The sequence below is a fragment of the Ahaetulla prasina genome, chromosome 16, assembly GCF_028640845.1.
Source record: "Ahaetulla prasina isolate Xishuangbanna chromosome 16, ASM2864084v1, whole genome shotgun sequence".
Taxonomy (NCBI): domain Eukaryota; kingdom Metazoa; phylum Chordata; class Lepidosauria; order Squamata; family Colubridae; genus Ahaetulla; species Ahaetulla prasina.
Genome location: NC_080554.1, coordinates 15117724 through 15139913, shown reverse-complemented (window position 1 = coordinate 15139913; position 22190 = coordinate 15117724). Strand labels below are relative to the sequence as shown.

General features: G+C 47.1%; 1 protein-coding gene across 1 annotated transcript in view; it reads left to right on the top strand.

Moving 5' to 3' along the window:
* NOTCH1 (notch receptor 1) overlaps positions 1–22190 on the top strand; it is a 101380-nt gene that overhangs the window by 25800 nt on the left and 53390 nt on the right. Inside the window, exons 3-4 of the mRNA XM_058159016.1 lie at positions 19777–20039; positions 20802–21140. Of these exons, the coding sequence (XP_058014999.1) occupies positions 19777–20039; positions 20802–21140 (602 nt within the window). The remainder of the gene's footprint in view (positions 1–19776; positions 20040–20801; positions 21141–22190) is intronic.

Below are 22190 nucleotides of genomic sequence, written 5' to 3'. Positions count from 1 at the left end.
TTTTCCATTCTGTTATATACTCTACTGTACTGTACTGTACTCTGCTTACTCTACTCTACTCTTAATTCTTCGATAGGTTCTCCTGCTTGAGCTGGACTAGAAGTCCTCCATGATCCCTTTCCCTTCCCTTCCCTTCCCTTCCCTTCCCTTCCCTTCCCTTCCCTTCCCTTCCCTTCCCTTCCCTTCTCTTCTCTTCTCTCCATGCCTAATTGCTGAAAACATCCAGGCATTTTTTGTATCTGTATGGGAGGGGCCCCTGGGTAGGGTAGGGAGCCCCCCCCAAGACTTGCCTGATCAGAGAACTGACGGTCATCCAGCCACTCAGCTGGAATGACTGCCCGAGTGCAGCGCCATTAACACGTGGGACGCGGGCCACTGAAAGCGGAGTTGAGAAACGGCCTTGCCCCACAAAAGGGGGTTTCTAAGGGAGGCTGCGGAAGAATGCCCGAGGGCAGCGGGTCCCCCATTGTCTCTGCGCCGTTCGTGTTGACACTCGAGGTTTTGCCATAGGACACCAAGTCTGGGGTGGTTTCCTTGGTTAAACTTGGTTGGGCTGGGAACCATCCTGGCTGGTGCATTTGCATGAGTTTCTTGCAGCCATTAATTTCTCCCTGTGTTTGGGAGAAGGCTGAATTGGCTTTTGTTACTGGAGGTTTGCTGATTGGTCCAGTTGCAGATATCAGCCCCCTCTCAAAACCCCTACAATCGGAAGATTGGCGCTACCTGCCGAAAACCTGGGAAGCCATGGGATGCCTTGCTTGAGATGCCTTCCTTTCCTGAAGCCACAATTAACAACCGGCTGAGCTTCCCCCTTAATTGATTTAATTTGAATTTTTGTTTAACTTGAGAGTAGCTAAGAAGCTGGGTTATCCTGAAAGCTCAGTTATGGGGAACCAGATTGCAAAGTTTCCGCAGAATTTAAGGACTGAATGCTGAGCTCACAATTGATAGCATGTTCTATAAATGAAAACCTGGTTTAAGTCTTTCCTGGGGCCATTTATCAGATGCTCATTCATGTATCCAAGTTAATCTATACATGAATACTTTAAGAGCTATGTTGACGGGGGAAAAATAGGCTTTTTGATTTCTCTTCGGTGTGGTTTGGATTGATTTGCAGAAGCTGGCCCTTTCTTTAGTGTCCATATGACTGAATAAACCATGATTGTTGACTTATTATACATCCCAGTGTAGGACCCTGACATATTGCCATCTTTAGAAGCTACGTTATGTGAATCCAGCCAGCCACACTTTTAACCAGAGGAACAACTTGCCTCCAGAAGTTGTGAATTCTCCAACACTGGGAAGTTTTTAAGAAGAGATTGGATACCCATTTGTCTGAAATAGTCTAGGGCCATGGTGGCGAACCTAAGGAGCCGTATCTGTGGGCACACGAGCATTGCCCTAGCTCAGCTCCAGCATGCATGTGCGCGCCGGCCAGCTAATTTTCAGGCCTTCCGGGCCCACCGGAAGTTGGGAAATGGGCCATTTCCAGCCTCTGGAAGGCCTCTGGAGGGGTGGGGAAGGCCGTTTCCCCCCTCCCCAGGCTCCAAGAAAGCCTCTGAAGCCTGGGGAGAGCAAAAAACGGGCCTTCCAGGCCCACCAGTAACCTTTTTGCCATTGCGTGCCAAAAGCGGGGGAGCGCGGTGGGTCGTGTGTGCATGGGGGGGGGGTAAGGGCACAGAGGGGCGTTGAATTATGGGTGGGGGCACATGCGTGTGCAACCTCTCCATGCTGCCCCCGCTTTTGGCACGCGATGGCAAAAAGATTAGCCGTCACTAGTCTAGGGTTTCCTCCTGAGCAGGGGGTTGGACTAGAAGACCTCCAAGGTCCCTTCCAACTCTGTTCTGTTCTGTTCTGTTCTGTTCTGTTCTGTTCTACTCTACTCTACTCTACTCTACTCTACTCTACTCTACTCTATTCTTCCATTCCACTTTCTATTTTCTATTCTATTGCAGTAAAGTAAGAAAAATGTAATTGGCTTGCCCAATCGTCTGGATTGCTTCTGGATGAGTGGCTTTCAGTACCCAGAATCCTTAGCAATGGCTGTGCTGGCTGGGGAATTCTGGGACTTGAAATCCAGACCCATGAGGACACCTAGGCTGGGAACAGCAGCCCTAATTGCTGAGTAGGCACAAGAAAGCAGATCAGGTGGACCTGTGCATGGATGGAATTTATTTTTTAAAGCTAGCTACAATTCTCCATGTTGAAAAATAGGCAGCCAAGAAGCAGACTGGACTGAGGTGAAGAGCTAGAAAGGCAATGGACATAGTCAAAGCAGCTCTTCTCTCTCCTGTTCAGAAAAAAAGGTTGCCTGCTTGGCCTGCAGTTGTGGAGGGCAGCTTTAAGGCAAGCCGGCCAGAAGGCCCTGAATCCCCCAAATCAGAGGTCTAATAATATCTGCTGTCTCCCTTGGCAGCCCCAGTCCCATAATGGGTGCCTTTACGGCTCACTTACAGTTTCAGTTCTGGTTTTCCACTATTTAGGAACAAGAAACATACAAAATCTGTACTGCGAGACCCAACTTTCACCTTTTAAAAAAGTGCAGAAAGAGTTCAGGATTCCTCCCCAATTTCCCCTCGCCCCTTTGCCTGAAAAGCCCATCCTTCTGCAGTCCTTGAACAACGGCTTGTTAACTCCAGTGTGGTCCTTTCCTTTCCTTTCCTTTCCTTTCCTTTCCTTTCCTTTCCTTTCCTCTCCCCTCCCCTCCCCTCCTCTCCTCTCCTCTCCTCTCCTCTCCTCTCCCCTCCCCTCCCCTCCTTCCTTCCTTCCTTCCTTCCTTCCTTCCTTCCTTCCTTCCTTCCTTCCTTCCTTCCTTCCTTCCTTCCTTCCTTCCTTCCTTTAGAACTAGAACCTGCTATCCCCTACTAGGCTTCTAGTCTAGGGCCATTGCTAGAGCAAACTTCCTAAAAACTTCCTAGTGAAGACCATTTCTGACAGATGGCACTCCAGTCTCTTCTCAAAAGCTTCCAGGGATGAAGCTCCCACAACTTCTGAAGGCAACTTCTGTTCCATGGGTTGATTGCTCTCACTGTCAGGAAATTTCTCCTTATTTCCAGGTTGAATCTCTCCTTGTTCAGTTTCCATCCATTATTCCTTGTCTGGCCTTCAGGTACCTTGGAGAATAAGTTGACCCCTTCTTTTCTGTGTCAGCCCCTCAAATATTGGAAGACTGCTCTCATGTCTCCCCTGGTGCTTCTCTTCACTAGACTAGCCAGGCCCAGTTCCTGCAACTGTTCTTCATATGTTTTAGCCTCCAATCCCCTGATCATCCTGGTTGCTCTTCTCTGCACTCTTTCTAGAGTCTCGACCTCTTTTTGATGATGTCTGTTTTTAGTCCTTTAAAAGTCTGAAGAGTTTGCCAGAGAAAAGGATGACACCAAATTCTATCCATTGGGGATGGATAGAAGAGCTGGCAGCCCTTTCCTGCTTCTCTCCTGTTTGGAATTCAGAGCTTTGGTTTGCAAACTTCTCAGCGCTGGCCTTCTTTTTATAAAATTAATGAGTAACGATGACTATAAAACCATAAAATACAGGTCAGATTGGAGAATGGGAATGACTGGTGTGTTGTCAAAAGTTTTCTTCAGGTGTTTGTGAAGTGTACATATTTATGTGCAAAGGTCTGGAGGCATCATAAAACAATTAGGTGAAGCGTTTATGTTGACTGTCCTCTTGGGACCTCTGATTTTGTTTTTCTTAAAATTAGATAATGGAAACATGGGGCACCTTTGCAGCACCAGGTGTTAAAATATTTACAGTGATTGCAATAAAAATTGAACATTACACAGTTTTGTTTGGGTAGTGCATGTATTTTGAATACGCTAATTGTTTTGTTAACTGGATTTTTAACCATGATTTTTCCACCTTTTTTTCTAAACGTTAATTATATTAAATGTGAGTACATTGTACTGCAGTTCCTTCCACCAACAAACAAGCCTTCAATTCAATTCTTTTGGCCAGAGGGGCTATTTTTAAAGCTATAGTTATTCTACACCCAAAAGAGCTAGATTTATTTATTGATTTTTCATCAAATTAAATCTGGTATGCTAAATCACTCTACGGCTGAGAAATATAGCATCTCCCAAGAAGAATTTGTGTGTGTGTGTGTGTGTGTGTGTGAGATGCCTTTTCCCCACTTCTTTGTTTTCTGGTGCATCCTGAAAAAAAACCTTCCTGGAACACTTATTTCATTTCCTAAAAATCTGCCGCCTGATATTGAGTCAGCCACTCCTGGGTGGGGGGAGGCTCAGCTTAAGGCAGATGTGAAATCTTCTTTGCATCTGGAGAAATGGGGGGACCCACCTGCAGCATGCCAATAGCAGGTAGTCCTCGACTTACGACCACAATGGAGCGCACCATTCCTGTCGTTAAGTGAGACATTGGTTAAGTGAGTCCACTTTCTTGCCGCTGCTGTTAAGTGAATCACTGCTGTTGGTTAGTTAGTAACCGGTCGTTAAGCAAACCTGACTTCCCCCATGGACTTTGTTTGTCAGAAGGTCACAAAAGGGGAGCACGTGAACTTGGGACCAAAAGAACCCCAAAAAGGTTTTGGCTCGATTTTATGCTTGTAAGCTGGCTAGAGATGGGCAGGCTATTCCTAAATAAATAAATAACACAAAAAAGTTCCTGTTTCTTGGGGGGAAAAGCCTCAAATCCTTTTCTAGAAAATAGCAACAATAAAAAGAGAAATGGCCAACATATAAATGCAACAATACTGAGCTAACAACGCAACCAAAATTGTTCTGCTTAAAGAAGACTTCTTCCAGAAAGACCCATTACAGGCGGTCCTCAACATATGACTGCAATTGAGCCCCAAATTTATGTTGTTAAGTGAAAAATTTGTGCAGTGAGTTCTACCCCATTTCTTGCCAGGCTTGTTAAGCGAAGCACTGCAGTTGATAAGTGAGTAACCCGGTTGTTGTTAAGTGAATCTGGCTTCCCCACGGACTTTGCTGGCCAGAAGGTCCCAAAAGGGGGCCTTGGGAGACGGTGACGGTCATAAGTATGAACCAGCCGCCAAGCAGTGAATTTTGATCACATGATCAAGGGGAGGCTGCAGAGGTCATAACAGAGGTGGGTTTCAGCAGGTTCTGACCAGTTCTGGAGAACCGGTAAAGGCCACCTCTGGCTGGCCCCGCCCCCATCTCTTCTCTGCCTCCCGAGCCCCGGCTGATTGGGAGGAAATGGGGAGGTTGCAGCCCCTGCCACGCCCACCAAGCCACGCCCACAGAACCAGTAGTAAAAAAATTTGAAACCCACCACTGGGTCGTAAGTCACTTTCTTCAGTGCCGTTGTAACTTTGGTAACTAAAAGAGCTGTTGTAAGGTGAGGACTCCTTGTATTTTTGACCAGGGAGCTCAACTCTGTTTGCTTCCAGGCTGGGGGTTAGAAACAGTGGTGGTGGCATTCAGCTGGTTCAAAGCGGTTTGGGCGGATCGGTAGTGGCAACCTGCGGGTGGCTCTGCCCACCTGCCCCAGCGCTATGCCATCCTATTTAGCTGCACACGTGCACGGAAGGCGCATGCTCACATTTTCAGTGTGCGGCAAACCGGTGGTAAAATTATGTGAAACCCACCTCCGGTTAGAACCCTTTGCACTTTCTCAGGTTAGAGTGCGGTGCGGCCAGAGGAGGAAAGAGGGTGCCCGGGACCCCACAGTCAAAGGCCAGCCCCACCTTTACGTGGATTAAAGCTGGATTAAAAAGGGGGGTTCATCCCTCCCCTTTCAAGCACCCCCGTGATCATGTGATTGCTCTAAAACAAATCCAGTATTTTCTAAGCAGGAGTCCCCAACCTTTTGCCAAATGCCTAAAAAAGGTCCCAGAGACTATCCTTGGGGCTGCCAGCTTCCTGTCCCTCGCCGATTCACTTAAAGACCTCGTGATTCAATTAACAGCTGCTTTGCTTTGTTTAACAACCATGGCCAAAAAAAGATCATGAAAAGATCAGGCACAACTCATTAACAACCCGCCTCGCTTAAGCACTGGAAATTCTGCTTCAATTATCGTAAGTCAAGGATTCTCCGTAGTGAAAAGCAGAAAACCGGGTCTGAATAGGAATTGAATAAGAGAGCAGAGAACTGGCAAGATTGCTGTATTCACACAGCCCCGGTAACCAGGTTAAAAAAAAACAAATGGTGGTGTTTACCTAGTATGCTAAGCTGGGTTAGCATTAACCTGGTTAATTGTCTTATGATTCCGTGCCTCTTTGATTGTTTGAGGATTAAATGAGTTGGGGGGAAACGAGGAAAAAAAGAGTTTTGTTTACAGTGTTTCAATTGCTTGTAACTGGGAGTTGACTTGAAAGCTGATTGCAGTTTTATTGACCAACTTGAGCCTGGTAGCCCAGCTGTATTGATTGGCTCCTTTTGCAGATATTGGTACAGAAAGTCTGCAGGAACTGATTGAGTTTTGGGGATTGGGGAGCAGAGTTGCTGCCTTCCTGCCAGAGTTTTGCAAAGAAGCCTATTTCCCTCTGCAGAGGGAAATGTGCTTTTCCAAAAGTCGGGTGTTTTCTTGTTGCCCTGAAGGTCTGCAGGCCACATCTCAACGCCCAAGAACGGTGACTCCTTTGATGGGTGCCATAAAACTGGGTGGGTGGAGAGAAGTCACCATCCTCTTTTAATCTTTAAGCCCAAGAAGTCAGGCCAAACATTCTCCCTGAGGCTGTTTTCTCCCGAGGCTGCTGGCCATGGATGGAGGTGTTGAATTTATTGACTTTCTAATGGGCTTCAAACTTTGAGCTGCTGAATTTGGCAGACTGAATCAATGATTAAGCCCTGGAGATACGGAGGGAGGGGAGGCCCACGCACGGCCCTTAAAAGCACCTGGACATCTAAAGGAAGTTATCCATCCCTACAGGTGATGCGTGTAGTAAGCAGGATGGCGTGGGGAATTCGAAGGGCATTCCATTATCGGAGACTCTTCCCATGGAGGAGGAGGAAGGAGGAGGAAGGAGGCACCCCTGGGCCCAGTGCAGTTAGTGCATAGATAGGATATTGAACTGAGAGAATTATTCCCAGTATTTACAAGGGTGCTTTGCCTTCAGAGAATGGAATTAGGTGGAGCCAGTCAACTCCGGCAGTGCCTGGAGGAAACCCAACTTCTGCCTGTACACCGCCCTGAGTCCTTCGGGAGAAGGGCGGTATAAAAATCAAATAAATAAATAAATAAAAATAAATAAAACTTCATACGACTGGAATAACTACAGCCCTGTGCACAGTTCTGGATACCCAGAGCAAGTCCAGGGTAGGAAGGGCCAGGGGAGACAGGATAGCGGTCTTCCAATATTTGAGGGGCTGCCCCAGAGAGGAGGAAGGGGGTCAAGTTATTTTCCAAAGCACCTGAAGGCCAGACAAGGAACAATGGATGGAAAGTGATCAAGGAGAGATTCAACCTGGAAATAAGGAGAAATTTCCTGACAGTGAGAACAATCCATCAGTGGAACACAAGTTGCCTTCGGAAGTTGTGGGAGCTTCATCCCTGGAGGCTTTCAAGAAGAGACTGGGCTGCCATCTGTCAGAAATGATGTAAGATCTCCTGCTTAGGCAGGGGGGTTGGACTAGATGACCTACAAGGTCCCTTCCAACTCTGTTAATCTGTTAAACTAAAGTCATTGCATTATGATAAGCAAAATAGGCTCCACTTGCCTCCAGATGGTGAGGTTTCAATTCCCAGAATTCTTAGCCATGGCTGTTCTGCTTGAGGAATTCTGGGAATTGAAGTCCAGACACCTGGGAGGACACACCTTGTGTGATGCACAAGCCAGGGAAGCAGGCTGGATCGGGGCCCCTCCAGATGCCATCAGTTATAGCATTCCTGCAGTTCTGCTAATTATGGCCTGATGAGGAAACTATGGTCTATGAAGCACAATGGCCAGGTTTGCATATGGTAGAAAGCCAGATGAGTCCTTCGGGAGATAGGGCGGTATATAAATTTGATCAATAAATAAAAAATAAAATAAATAGACGGCTAAACATAGCTTAGGATAAGGGTTAAAACATTGGATTGGGACCTCCAGATCCAGCACACATGGCTCCCTGTCACTCAGACAGGTCTTGCAGGGTTGTTGCAAGATTCCCCGAGGGTGTCCTCCCCCCCCCCCAATTCCAGACTAATCCTGCAACAAAGGAATCAACCCAAAGGGCCCAGCACCATGGGTCTCAAGCCCCTCTGAGTAGACAGTGCCACCACTGTCTGCCTGCCGTGCAGGACATAGAACTGTCTCTTGTTGGCGCTGCCCGTGGGAACGGCCACTTAGGAGAAGGGCAGAGAAGCGGTTGCTGGACGTGACCGCCCTCAAGTGAGCAGCATGTGACCTGGCTGATATCAGGGTCTCCGGCATATGACCGTTTGGAAATCTTTGTTGCAAGATGTTAATCTGGATTCTGTAGACGGTGACCAGGCTTTCTGACAAGCAGAGCAGCTTGAAAGGGGAGCCGATAAGTCAAAGGACGTGTGTGTGTGTGTGTGTGTGTGTGTGCGCGCACGCGTGCATGTGTGTGTGTGTGTGTGTCCTTGTTCTTCCCTTGGAGGAGGTCAAGCAGGAGCTGGACAGGCACCTGCTGGGGATGCACCGAGGAAGGCTGAGATCCTCTGGCCTAAGCCACCTTTAACAGATTAACAGAGTCAGAAGGGACCTTGTAGGTCATCTAGTCCAGCCCCCCCCCACCCATTTCTGACAGATGGCAGCCCAGTCTCTTCTTGAAAGCCTCCAGGGATGAAGCTCCTACAACTTCTGAAGGCAATCAACGAAGGTTGATTGTTCTCACTGTCAGAAAGTTTCTCCTTATTTCCATGTTGAATCTCTCCTTGTTCAGTTTCCATCCATTATTCCTTGTCTGGCCTTCAGGTGCCTTGGAAAATAGCTTGACCCCCTTCCTCCTCTCTGGTGCAGCCCCTCAAATATTGGAAGACTGCTATCCTGTCTCCCCTGGTCCTTCTCGTCACTAGACTAGCCAGGCCCAGTTCCTACAACCGTTCATCATCTGTTTTAGCCTCCAGTCCCCTAATTTTTTTTATTTGAATTTATATCCCGCCCTTCTCCGAAGACTCAGGGCGGCTTACATTGTGTAAGGCAATAGTCTCATTGTGTAAGGCAATAGTCTAATCCTCTTGGTTGCTCTTCTCTGCACTCTTTCTAGAGTCTCAACATCTTTTTTATAGTGTGGTGACCAAAACTGGATGCGGTTATTCTAGGTGTGAATAGTGTGCGGTATTCTTCCTGGCTTTTGGGGCCAAGGGGTGCTTCCTTCCCAAGCATTCTGGCCCAGAAGAGCGGATCCAGAAGCCACAGCTTTTGCCCTTTGTGAATGCAGTAAAAGCAGGATCTCTGGGCTTCTGGGGAGAGGCAGAGTTTGGTTTGGACTCTGTCTAACATGATTTGTGGATGAATCTAAGCCCAGTTTGAGCTGCCCATGCCTGAGCTCCCTCATTATCCATGGCCCTCCATTGGGGTCTGTAATAATAACAACAAACTACAGAAAGATAAAATGGGGAGGTTGGACTTCTGTGGCTTCTCAAACTTGCCTGTCAGGTTTCCAACGGGAGAGAAACTTTGGGACTTGTTGCAGAGAGTCGTTTGAGCACCGAGAGTGGTTGCTCTGGAATTCTTCCTTGGATCCCAGGATGGGCTTTCCCCCCTGTTTTGTGTTAAGATTGGCAGTGACCTAGTAAGCATTCACTTGGGAAGGACTTTTTTTCCCTTTCTTTTTCCTTTTCTTTTCTCTCCTCTTTTTAAAACCGAACCCAGGGAGGCTGGAGCGAGAGGGAGAGAGGGGGTGCTGCGGGGCGTTGTGTTTGTGCATGGCATCTGTCTCTGCTCCCGGCAGATGGTAGCTGGCGTTGTGAAAAGGCCCAGCCAACCTTCTGGATTAATCACGGGTGAAAGGTCGCCCAAACATCTGCCTCGGGATGTGTTGAGAAACAGCATTTCTATAGAGGGGAGACGGGAAGGAAACAAAACCTGTTTTTGGTCGGGGAGGAGTTGGGGGGGGAGAAAGGCGCGGGAACAATGGGAAGAACCGAAGCAGGGTATCCAACACGGCTGGTGGGGGGGGGACAACGATGGGGGGACGGGGACGGGATGACGCTTTGTGTGTGTGGGGGGGTAACCAAACACCCTCCCGCGGCCCTGGGATTTAAGCTGCTCTGGGGCTGCCTTCTCTAAAGTAGCACCCTTGAGATGTGCAAGTCTCTAGTCCCCTGCCAGGGCTGAATACTTCTTCTTAGAGGGCTACTTAGAGGTGCTGCGGTGGCCTGGGGGGAGGAGGCTGAGACCTAGGGAAGGGGAGCGAGGGGTTTCCCCATTCAGTTGTCAAGTAGGGAGAAAATATAGTTGTGAAGCTCCCAAATTCCTCCCATTCCTTGGGAACAGAGCTGGGGTTTCCTGCAGAAGGTGCAAAACCCCAAATGTGGTTTTCATTTGGTCTCCAGCTGTGCGGCAAACGCCAGAATTTGGAGCTCACCTTGAAAGTGGGCCAGTTGGAAATTGCAGGGAATATCACAGGAGCTGAACGACTACAGACCGATTGCTCCGAGATCCGTAGTTATGAAAACCTTTGAAAGGCTAGTGATGGCCCACCTGAAGACCCTCAGGGATCCGCTGAGACCCCTTGCGGTTTGCCTATCATGCAAAGAGATCTGGCAGATGATGCTGTTATTATGGCACTGCACTACATTTTGCAACATCTTGAATCCCCAAAGAACGATGCAAGGGTCCTTTTTGTAGACACCAACTCAGCATTTCATTACCATCATTCCAGATATTCTTATTCACTAAAGTGACTCAGCTAGAAGTGCCTGAATTCTCCGTCATATCCTGGATATAAACTGTTTCAACTTCTCCCCTCTGTATAGCAATAGCACTTAGACTTATATGCCACTTCACAGTGCTTCACAACCCTCTCTGAATGGTTTACAGAGTCAGCCTTTTGCCCCCAACAATTTGGGTCTTATTTTACCCACCTCTGAAGGACGGAAGGCTGAGTCAACCTTGAGCTGGTCAGAATCAAACTGCTGGTAGTCAGCAGAATTAGCCTGCAATACTGCATACTAATGACTGCAACACTGCAGCTGATAGGTAGATAGGTAGATGGAAGGATGATAGACAGACAGACAGACATAGAGCTAGTTAGATAGCAATAGCACTTAGACTTATATGCCATTTTACCATGCTTTACAGCCCTCTCTTAAGCGGTTTACAGAGTCAGTCTATGGCCCCCAACAATCTGGGTCCTCATTTTACCCACCTCGGAAGGATGGAAGGCTGAGCCAACCTTAAGCCTGGTGAGATTCGAACTGCCAAATTGCAGGCAGCCGGCAGTCAGCAGAAGTAGCCTGCAGTACTGCACTCTAACCACTGCGCCACAGAGCACCGTATGCTGCTATAGGGCATTGCAAGCCAAAACAATTAGGCACAATGATAGTTTTTCCTTCCTGTGCCATCACTCTGCTGAACACCTAATTCACAGAGCACTCTGTCTTAAGTCTAAAGATGTAGATTAGAAATAAAAGCTTGGCCTATTGGCTTTAGCTAAGTTAAACAGGCTGGATAATCTCCACCATCCGCTGTGAACCGAGACAGCCAAAAAATGCCAATGCAATCCTTGGTTGCATAAATAAACAGAGGGATAGAATCAAGATCACATGAAGTGTTAGTATTGCTTTATAAAGCTCTAGTAAGGGCACACTTGGAATACTGCATCCAGTTTTGGTCACCATATTATTAAAAAAAAAAAAGATGCTGAGATTCTGGAAAGAGTGGAGAAGAGAGCCACAAAAATGATTAGAGGACTGGAGGCTAAAAACCTATGAAGAATGGTTGCAGGATTGGTTATGTCGTAATGAAAAGAAGGAGTAAGGATGACATGACAGAAGTGTTCCAATATTTGAGGGGCTGCTACAAAGAAGAAAGAGTCAATTTATTTTCCAGAAGGCAGGAGAAGAAACCATGGATGGAAACTAATCAAGGAGAGAAGCAACCTGGAATGAAGGAGAAATTTCTTAACAGTGAGAGCAATCAACCAGTGGAACAGAAGTTGCCTCCAGAAGTTGTGGTTGCTCCATCACTGGAGGCTTTTAAGAAGAGATTGAGCAGCCATTTGTGCAGAATGGTATAGCCTTTCCTGTTTGAGCAGTGGGGTTGGATTAGATGACCTCCAAGGTCCCTTCCAATTCTATTATTCTGGTTTTTTTCTGAGACCAGACTGACTGCAGGATGGCAGAAGAAGAGATTAATTGATCAACCTAAAAGATCAGAAAATTGAGCATGCTATATGCACTTTCCTCTGTGGCTGCTTTATTTTTCTTCTGAGTCAGGAAGAAGCCGAGTCGGTGCTAAAACAGTGTGGATAATCCAGTCCTTTTGGAGCCATCTCACTTGGCGCTATTCTTCACACCTGGAGACACCTGTTTTTGAAGTTGTTGTCCATGTGGGGTGCATCTGTAGCCTTGTTCCAATCCATCTCTATGGCTTATTTGGCAGCCGTTATTTCTTATCTCCCCAGCTCAAGCTCTTTTGCAGATAAGGCCAGTCCCGTGTTGGAGACGCTCCGATCTTGAAGTTTGATCAGATCAGAAATCGCTCGCTGGTTCTTTGGGAAGAGATGTCGACTGTGGCATTGGCCGCTCTGGGTGGGACCTCCTGCTTGAAAACCACCAGAATGTGGGTTGTTGTAAGAGGAGATCCAGAAAATGCTCTTGAATTATATGAGCTAAAGGTCAAGAAAGGGGAATAGGTTTAAAGAGGCTTGCAAAATGCCACGTGATCAGGAGGTTTCCTTTTAGCCTCCGGCAGGGTGTGTGAGGCATAGATGACAGCCATAGCCGAGGGGAGACAAGGACTTAACCCTTTCTAAGGGAACCTGCCACACCCAGCAAACTCCCTTTCCAGCCTGCTTCTTCCTTTTAAAAGTTGCTTTGGGGGGTGGAGTGATAGTTGGTGGACGGACTGCCAAGTGAAACCTTGTCTGGACGCAGCTTCGTTATTTCCAGCCATGCCTTTGAACTTGGAAAGGTCCAAGTGGGATTGTGGAAATGATCTCCTCCTCCTCCCCCTACCCGCCGCAGGTGCAGAGTCTGCTTTTTAGATCATTGAAAGCCACTTTGCATGATCAGCTGCGTCTCCAGAGAGCAGGATCTCCAGAGAGCAGGACCGTGGCTTGCATATCTTTGTCGATGGTGTCTTGCCATCTCTGTTTTGGGCGCCCGTGAGGTCTCCGGCCATTGACTTCTAGTTGGTAGGCAGTCTTGGCCACGGTGGAAGGTGCTGCTCTCTGGACATGTCCATACCAGCAGAGCCGGCCTTCTCTCATCTTCTCTGTAATTGGTGCCACACCAAAATGCTGTCGAATGGTGTCATTTGTGATGTGGTCAAGAAGGGAGGTGCCCGATATCCAACGGAGCCTTCACATTTCCATGGCATGGACAGAGCTTTCAGTCCCTGTTGTTGCTGCCCAGCATTCAGTGCCACACAGTGCAACAGGGTGGATGATTGTCTTGTAAATCTTAGATTTAAGACGAGTTGGCATTTGTCTGTCACATAAGTTCTGGCCAACGCATCCAGGCTGCATCCACCCTTGCTGGCACATCGCCATTGATGTCACCATTGCCTTGGAGGTGGGATCCCAGATACCGAAAAATGGAGAACAGCCTTCACTCTGAGGGGTTAATTTTCCTGCAGGTCAGAAAAGGGTTTCTCCCTGCTCACTGTGATAGCCATCCCTGAGCCCCTCCCAATTCTTCTCATGTGCCCAGAGGTTGAATGCTCTGGTTTTATCTAGTCAGATCGTAGAATTTGGGTGTGTGGTTTAGTGGTTGTGCATACGTGGGTTTAAAGCACATTCCGTTGAGTATCCCTGGGCCTTAAATCAGCTGGATTCTTTTGCCCCAGAAGGGTCTGTTCAAATTACAATTAAATCTGGAGTCATTCTGTTTTGTACCAAAAAAAAAAAGATTAGGAGTTGGGTCACATCTTTTGCCACTAACAAAGAGTTTATCCAGGTGTTTGCAAGAGCCGGGTGGAGTGGAGAGAAGTATCAAAAATGAACGATGGAGGGAGTGGCTGTGTCCAGAAGCAGCTGGAAGCATCTTTGCGGAGTGGGCCAAATGGTGCCCTCTCTAATAAAAATGCTAAAAAGTAGACCAGAGTGAAACCCCGATTGGCACAAGTAGTATAAACTCATCCTACACGAATTTGCACCAGAAACAGTGATGCACATTGGCAGAATTGGCTCTCTTGTCCAGTTTAAATTGACTACCTGTTCAGCTCTGGACCGGCACTTTCTCAAGAACAGCCCCTCCTGGGTTAATTTCACACACTCTGGTGGTGCAGGGGGGCCCTGGCTGAGCCTCGCTTTTGCTGCTTGGTTTTTTCTGCAATCTGGGTGGCAAGAGGCCTGGAGAGCAGTCACCAGAGAGAAGGGGGCATGGCCTAAAACAGGGCTGGGGAAATGATAGTCCTTTTATGACTCTTAGGAATTCTGGGAGTTGAAGTCCACAAGTCATAAAAGGGCCATCATTCCCCCCCCCCACCTTTGGCCTAAAGTGACCACAGATCCTGACTTTCGTATCATCAGCCACGTTGTTGGTGAAGGATGCTTGATCCATGTCCACAGGTGTCATTGTGTAGGGAGATGTGAGAAAGGACAGCTTTGAAAGGGGATGTAAAGATTTTAGAATAGAATAGAATACTCTATTCTAGGGACTTTGGAGGTCTTCTAGTCCAGCCCCCTGCTTATTTATTTCAGATAAGTGACTGTCTAGTTTCTTCTTAAAAACCTCCAGGGAGGGAGCGGCCACAAGCTGTTCCACTGGTTAATTGTCCTCACTGTTAGGAAATTTCTCCTTAATTCCAGGTTGCTTTTCTCCTTGATGAGTTTCCACCCATTGTTTCTTGTCTTGCCTTCTGGTACTTTGGAGAATAAGTTGAATCCCCCCCTCCTCTTTGTTGCAGCTCCTCAAATACTGGAATACTGCTGTCATGTCACCCCTAATTTAACCCCTAATGACCTTAAACTCTGGGAGGGGTACGGGGTGGCCGTGCCAAAATAGATCCTGGGTGTGCTATTGTTTGGGAGTCGGGAGGCTGAGTGGATTCTCAGATCTGGAGCAGAAACGAAAAGGAACCTCAAATTTTAGCAGATGGAAATGGGCAGGAATACCTGTTGTCCACAGATGGGCAACTTCAGCAGGCCAGGCTGATGCCCCAAACTTGCCCGACCCCCCTTTTACGGGGTGAGAACCTTGGCTTTGCTAATCCAGGTGCCTAGGAGAGGGTGAGAATCTGTATTTGGACAAAAGGGCATTTTTCAGCAGGCTGCTTAGAGGGCAGCACAGGGGTGCCAAACTCCACCATGGTTGCCTGTATAGTTGAGAGGCAGATCCCTACACTGGGCAAATATTCCTCCAGCTGTGCATCAGGGGTAGTTCCCCACAATTTCTGGGGGCTCTGGTGCCCAGTCTCTTGATTGCCTTATGAGAGCCTGCTAAAATAAGAAACACAACAGGAAAGTTCTCTCTCTCGCTCTCTCTCTCGCTCTCTCTCTCTCTTTCCCTCCTTTTCTTGCTCGTTTCCTCTCTCTCCCTCTCCTTTTCTCTCTCTTTCCTTCTTTCTCTTCCCCCTCTCTTTCTATCTCTTTCTCTCCCTCCCTCTCTCCTCTCTATTTTCCTCTCTCTCTCTTTCCCTCTTCCTTCCTTCCTTCCTTCCTTCCTTCCTTCCTTCCTTCCTTCCTTCCTTCCTTCCTTCCTTCCTTCCCCCCCCTCCCTCCTTTGAAAATCTCTTGTCTGCAATGCCACAACGCTTTGCTCGGTCTCTCAGAACCAACCAGGGCGCTGCAGCACACATGCAGGGGAGGAAGGAAATTGCAAATTGCAGCCTCTTCTCTGACTACGGTGTCTTCACTGTGGCTCTGGGCCTGTCTGGGGGGGGGAGTTTCGCTGCACCCTGTTGCACAGCCCAAGCATCTGGCTAAATTCCCCAGCAGCACAATGCCAACCTCCCCCCCCCCCGCCTGTTGAGCATTGGCCTGCCAAGGCCATGTTTTGCGCTGGTGTGTGTGTGTGTGTGTGTGTGTGTGTGTGTGTGTGTGTGTGTGTGTGTGTGGTAGCAGCTGCTGCCCCCTCATTAAAATGCACACCTGCTCCCAGCAGATGCTGCGGGTGCTGCTACTGTGCCCGCTTTTATTTGAATTTGGCCTGGATTCTGCCCATCTCATTAACTCAAAGCGTCCCCAAACTTCAGGGAATTCTCACATAAGGTTTCAACAAGAGGATTGAAAGTGGACGCTAGAAAAAGAGGGTGGGAGAGAGAGAAAATAAAACTGACTCTTTTCTCCCTCTCTCTCTCTCTCTCTCTCTCTCTCTCTCTCTCTCTTTCCTTCCTTCCTTCCTTCCTTCCTCCCTCCCTCCCTCCCTCCCTCCTCATTTAAGGACAGAATGTGAAACTTAGTGTATGTGCCAGTCTGCCAACTACAGCTTTGCCTCTTCATCCCCCACCCATTGCCAGTTTCCATTTAGTATTTGCTTTCTGCCGTGACTGAGTTCTTTGGCACACAAAATGCCTTCTTCCTGGGAGACCTTGAAACTTCTGGGCCCAGACCCCTCCCCACTGAGTGTTTGGCAATCCTGGCAGGGTTCCAGCAGGAGAGCAAAGGAGGCCTAGAAGAAGAATGTAAGGAGAACAAGTGGAAATTCTTTGACAGAAATGGTGCAAATTGCAAATTAGGAGCAGCTCCATCAAAAATACACCAATAAGCCCTTGAAGAAACAGGATACAGAGTAACAGAGTTGGATGGGACCTTGGAGGTCTTCTAGTCCAACCCCCTGCTCAGGCCTTTGCAGGCTGCTTGGTGCCCCAAGAGCACAGGAGCCGTGATTGAGAAGCAAGGCCCCCCTTGGGGTACAGTGAGTTGTGTCCCTCCTACACAACCTCAGTGTGTGCAGTTTGGCACCCGGAAAACGGATGCAAGCATAAAACGGCATCTGCTCAAGCCAGGAGAAGGTCGGTCCACACAATTCAGCTCCCTGGCTGACAAAGTGTTCACAACTTTCCCTTTTGAAAACTGAGCTTGTTTCAGGGCACTTTCCCTTTTCTTCCTCCCTTTTGGACCAAAAGTAAAAGGGAAAATCCAGAGGGGAGAAGAAAGAGACTCTGATGCCAAGACACCAGTCTTCTCCCTCCCCTCCCCTCCCCTCCCCTCTCCTCTCTCTTGGAGACCTTGATGGAGGGAGTTGCAGAGAGAATGAAGTAGCCGGTAGGGAAGTCAGGGTTGCCAACATCAAGACAGAGGAGTTTGGGGTTCCATCGTACCATGGCAGAGATCCCCAACAGGGACTCTCTGTTGCACTGAGGATATTATCTAGTTGGGTAATGAAACGTCTGCATGAAAACCACCAAGCTCAGAGAACACCAAGGACCTCACAGTCCCCCTCCTCCTCCTCCTCCTCCTCCTCCTCCTCCTCCTCCTGATGATGTTAGCTCCACTTCCTTTTGGCGATGCACAACAGATGGCCAGCGACCAGTGGATGGCCGTTGCAAGGCTATCTTTCTCAAAACATAAAGGAAAGAAAATACAAATAACACCTCCCTCCTGCTGCCATAAGGCTGGAACTCCTGGCCATGGAAGAAGCTTCGGTTTTTCAGGAAAGGATGAAACTCTTGTGCAGAGAATTAAATTGCAAGGGACTAAAATGGGCTTTAGACACCTCAGTGCACACAAAAAAGAGCCATTCGTTTTTGAAATGTAGAGGCGAATGGGAATTAAACGTAGTTTAATTCTCCTAGTTTCATGATGAAAACTGCAGGTAGCTCTTGATTTACAACCATTTGTTTAGTGACCGTCGAAAAGGATGACAGGGCTGTAAAAAGGGGATCTCCAGGATCACCTGATCAAACTTTGCAAACTGTTTCCCATCTAAGTGGCTTAAATAGAACTCCCGTCTTTCCCCAGAATCTCAGAATTTAAATCGGCCTTGACCAGTTTAAGATACAGGAGTGGACAAAATTGTGGAAACCTTTTGGGAAAAGTGTATTTTCTAAAACTAGCTAATAACACCACTTTGTTTTGGAGCAGTACCATAAAATTATATATCAATGGAAAGGTAATTTAATCAAGAATGTAATGCAATCACTTTTATGGAGGATTTGCTATTAGAATAGCACTTATAGTATAAAAAAGAAAAGTGAAACACATAGAAAAAATAAGATATACAAAAATTATCCCCATGTCAGTGAATACTTCGTTGGGTAACCTTTAGCATGAATATGGCCTTACAATGTCTTCCCATGGAGTGAACCAAGTCTTTTAGTTCTGCAGCTGTTATAATGTGAACCCAAGATTGAATGATGGGTTCTATTAACTGGTTTTTATTGCTGGGTCGCTTCTGACTAACCAGTTTCTTTAGTCGGAAAATCCATAGATTTTCAATTGGGTGAAGGTCTGGGCTATTCCCAGGCCATTCCACCAGCAGTGGAATAGGATTCGCTTCAAACTCAAAAAAAAAAAAAAAAAAGTGGTGTCATGAGCCGTTAAACCTCAAAAATACACTTTTCCCAAAAGGTTTCCATAAATTTGGCCACTACTGTAAGTAGACTCCAGTTCCCAGGAAGCTCATGTCTACCTCAAGTGACCAAAGTTAAGGAAATACTGAAGTTGGAATTGGGTGCAAATTGCCTCCCTCCCAAATAAAGAGGTTTGAAAATCTTAACAGAGCCAGAGAAAGCCTTTTTGAATGGACTTTTTGATAGATGGGGATTTTAAAGAACCAGCGAATGCTCTTCTCTTAGTTTCCAGTAACCTGCATATTTATTGGGTAACGTGTTCTTAGAGATTTTAAAAAAATATTCTTTAAAAACTTTCATGGGGCTTGAAAAATGATCTAGAATGTAGACAGGTACTTTTAAGTTGGAAATGTGGAAAGTAAAAATTCGGTTTATCATGCCTGGTGGATTTGCAAAAATGCCAGAAAATTCTGATTTCCAATACATGCCTGCGATCCAAAATATTTTAAAGATGTATATTCAATTAAAATCAGAACTTTCCCTGTGTGACAATTAGAAAAGAGTTCTGGAAAAGAGTGGCTTTTCTATATGGTAACTGCTGTGAGAATATGCACAAAAATGGAAATACTCTGAAATGCTCACAATGGATGAGTGGTTGGTGAAGATGCAGGATTAGCAGACTAACACAATCTACCTCCCTGTTTAAGGAAAGAACAATAACTGCATGTATTTGTTCCTGGAAACCCTTTATGGACTTTTTGTTGAAAAAGAAAAAAAACGCTGAACTAGTGATTTTATGGGTTTGATGATTAGAAACGATAGACTACGGAAAGAATTAAATTATGTTGTAACCTTAGAGACAGCAAAATATAAACCTAAATGCGGTTAAGAGGATTGAAAGTTGCTTCTTTACTGTGTCACTTTTTCCTAATTTTTTTCTTTTTTTGTACTTTTTTCACATTATTTTACTTTTTCAAAATTTATATTCTTTTTATTCTTTTCAAGAATTTCTTTCCTAAGAGGCACATTAAGGGGGACTCCCCCCCCCCCGCATAAGGACTGCAAAACGAGCCTTAGAGACTGTATCCAAAGGCTGTCATTCGTTCAAATCCTTCTCTTTCGTGATCTCCTTGTCCGTCCAATCCTCTGCCTGCTGGCAGCAGGAGAGAGAGAGTAAAGAAGGTTTGGGTGGCATTGCAAAGCCGACGAAGGACTGCTGAACAGCCGTTGATTGCTCCTGCAGGTCTCTTACTCATCCTCTTCCTCCTCCTTCTTTTCTCAGATGCTCCAAGGACTTCATTGGCCAGCGCTGCCAGTTCCCGAATTTGTGCCTCAGCTCCCCCTGTAACAATGGCGGCACCTGCCACCCCGTGGTTGAGGGCAACACACCTGATTACATCTGTTCCTGCCGGCTGGGCTATATTGATAAGCTGTGCTTGACCATTGAGGAGAACGCCTGCCTGAGCGGCCCTTGTCGCAATGGAGGGAGCTGCGATCTGATCACCTTGACCGAGTACAAATGCCGCTGCCCTCCAGGCTGGTCAGGTGAGAAAGAGCAACTGGCACACATTCCCAAGGACCCCCTTTGAGATGCCAGCAGCTCCATGCCTGGTAGAATCCCAATTCTCAGCTGCAGAACCGAGCCTGGCCGTGTGTGTTTTGATCTGTCCTTGTTGGGATTGTCAGATCTTAATGCAAGGAAGAGGTTTAATTTTTTCGGTCTCCCCCTTGACGGATGAAACAGGGGGTGCTAACTCCATCTCTTTTCCATTTTTCAAAGGTTTCTCTCCATCTTTTGTACTCTCAATCGGTGTTTCTTAAACTTGGCAACTTTTAAGATGTGTGCGCATTCAACTCCCAGAACTCACCACCCAGTTGGAGAATTCTGGGAATTGAAGTCCCCACATCTTCAAAGTTGCTAAATTTGAAAAATCCTTGATTTAGCTGATTCTCCTCATGGAGGAGGTGGAAGAGAAGGATGCAGGCTCCTTAGACCAAGTTTCCAGCACAGGGACTAAACACCGTCCTGGTTTAAAATGCTTAATTCTTGGATCAAGATATCCCTGTAATTTACATATACAAAAAAATTCTAAAGTAGAAGAAATAGAACCAGGCAGCAAAAAATATGTATTTTTAAAGAAGCTGATGTAAATTGAATACAAGTGTTTGCAACTCTTTATAAAAACATTTAAAAGATTAGAACTGAAAAATGGAAGGTTTTCAGGTCGTATTTGTGCCTGTCTGGGTTCTTCATTCTTCCTGAATTTTTGGCTGAAGCAGGATGTCCCTCCTCTCTTTGGCCTGCAGGCAAGACGTGTCAGCAGGCTGACCCCTGTGCCTCCAACCCGTGTGCCAACGGTGGGCAGTGCGTGCCCTTCGAGTCCAGCTACGTGTGCAGGTGTCCGCAGGGCTTCCATGGGGCCACTTGCAAAGAAGACTTGAACGAGTGCAGCCGGACACCCCCCATCTGCAAGAACGGGGGGACCTGCGTCAATGAGATTGGCTCGTATAAGTGCCACTGCCGGCAGGCCTTCACTGGCATCAATTGCGAACACCTCTACGTGCCCTGCAACCCCTCGCCTTGCCAGAACGGGGGCACGTGCCAGCAGACCGGAGATGTGGCCTACGAGTGCACCTGCCTTGCAGGTAGGCTGGGGTGCCTTGGCTTTCTCTCTTTCTCTGACACCTTAACTTACAGATGAACAGAGTTGGAAGGGACTTTGTCGGTCATCTAGTCCAACCCCCCCAACCCCCCAAAGCAGGAGACCCTAGACCGTTTCTGACAGATGGCAGTCCAGTCTCTTCTTGAAAACTTCCAGTGATGAGGCTCCCAGAACTTCTGAATAACAGAATAATAACAGAGTTGGAAGGGACCTTGTAGGTCATCTAGTCCAACAACCAGCCCAAGCAGCAGACCCTACACCATTTCTGGCAGATAGCAGCCCAATCTCTTCTTGAAAGCTCCTGCCTGACCCAGGAGCGATACGGGGGGCATCTGTGGAAGCCACATGTAAAGAACATGGTTGGAAATAGTCAAAAACTCAGCTGGCATGATTCCAGCTCTCTTGTGAAAGATTTGGCAACTGCACAAGTTTTCTGCCAACTTCTTTTCTTTTGAGTACCCACTGCTTTCGCATAGCAGCCTGACCCAACCCCGATTTCTTCACTTTTTGTTGTTCCACACACACACACACCCCTTTTCCTACAATGCCCCCATTTGCATTCCTGGCTCCTCTGCCATCGGTCTTTTGCAGAATGCTGGGATACTTTAAACAGCCATTAACAAACGAGACACGTATGCAGTTCACGGGCCCCCATAGGCTGGTTCTGCCCCGTAGCTTTTTCCTTGAGAAAGTTGGGATCCATGGAAGAGCCATATAAGGAAATGAAACTATCCGTGCCTCTGTTCCTGACATCCAGCTCGGGTGGGGAGGGGGAGAAGGGGGGAGATGGCTGGACCACCCCAGACAGACCTTCAATTTCTGGGGCAGCGAAACTTGTATCTCTTGGTGGGGATGTGACGATGATGATGGATAGGCATCAAATATATGAAGACGTAAACCAGCCAACATTAGCCATGACCGTGATTAGTGCAAGTGGGTAATAGCGACAACCACAACAACATAATAACGAATGAGCAAAGTAGAATCTATAACCCATGAATCAAAAAAGCTCCATGGCCATCCGTAATCTGTT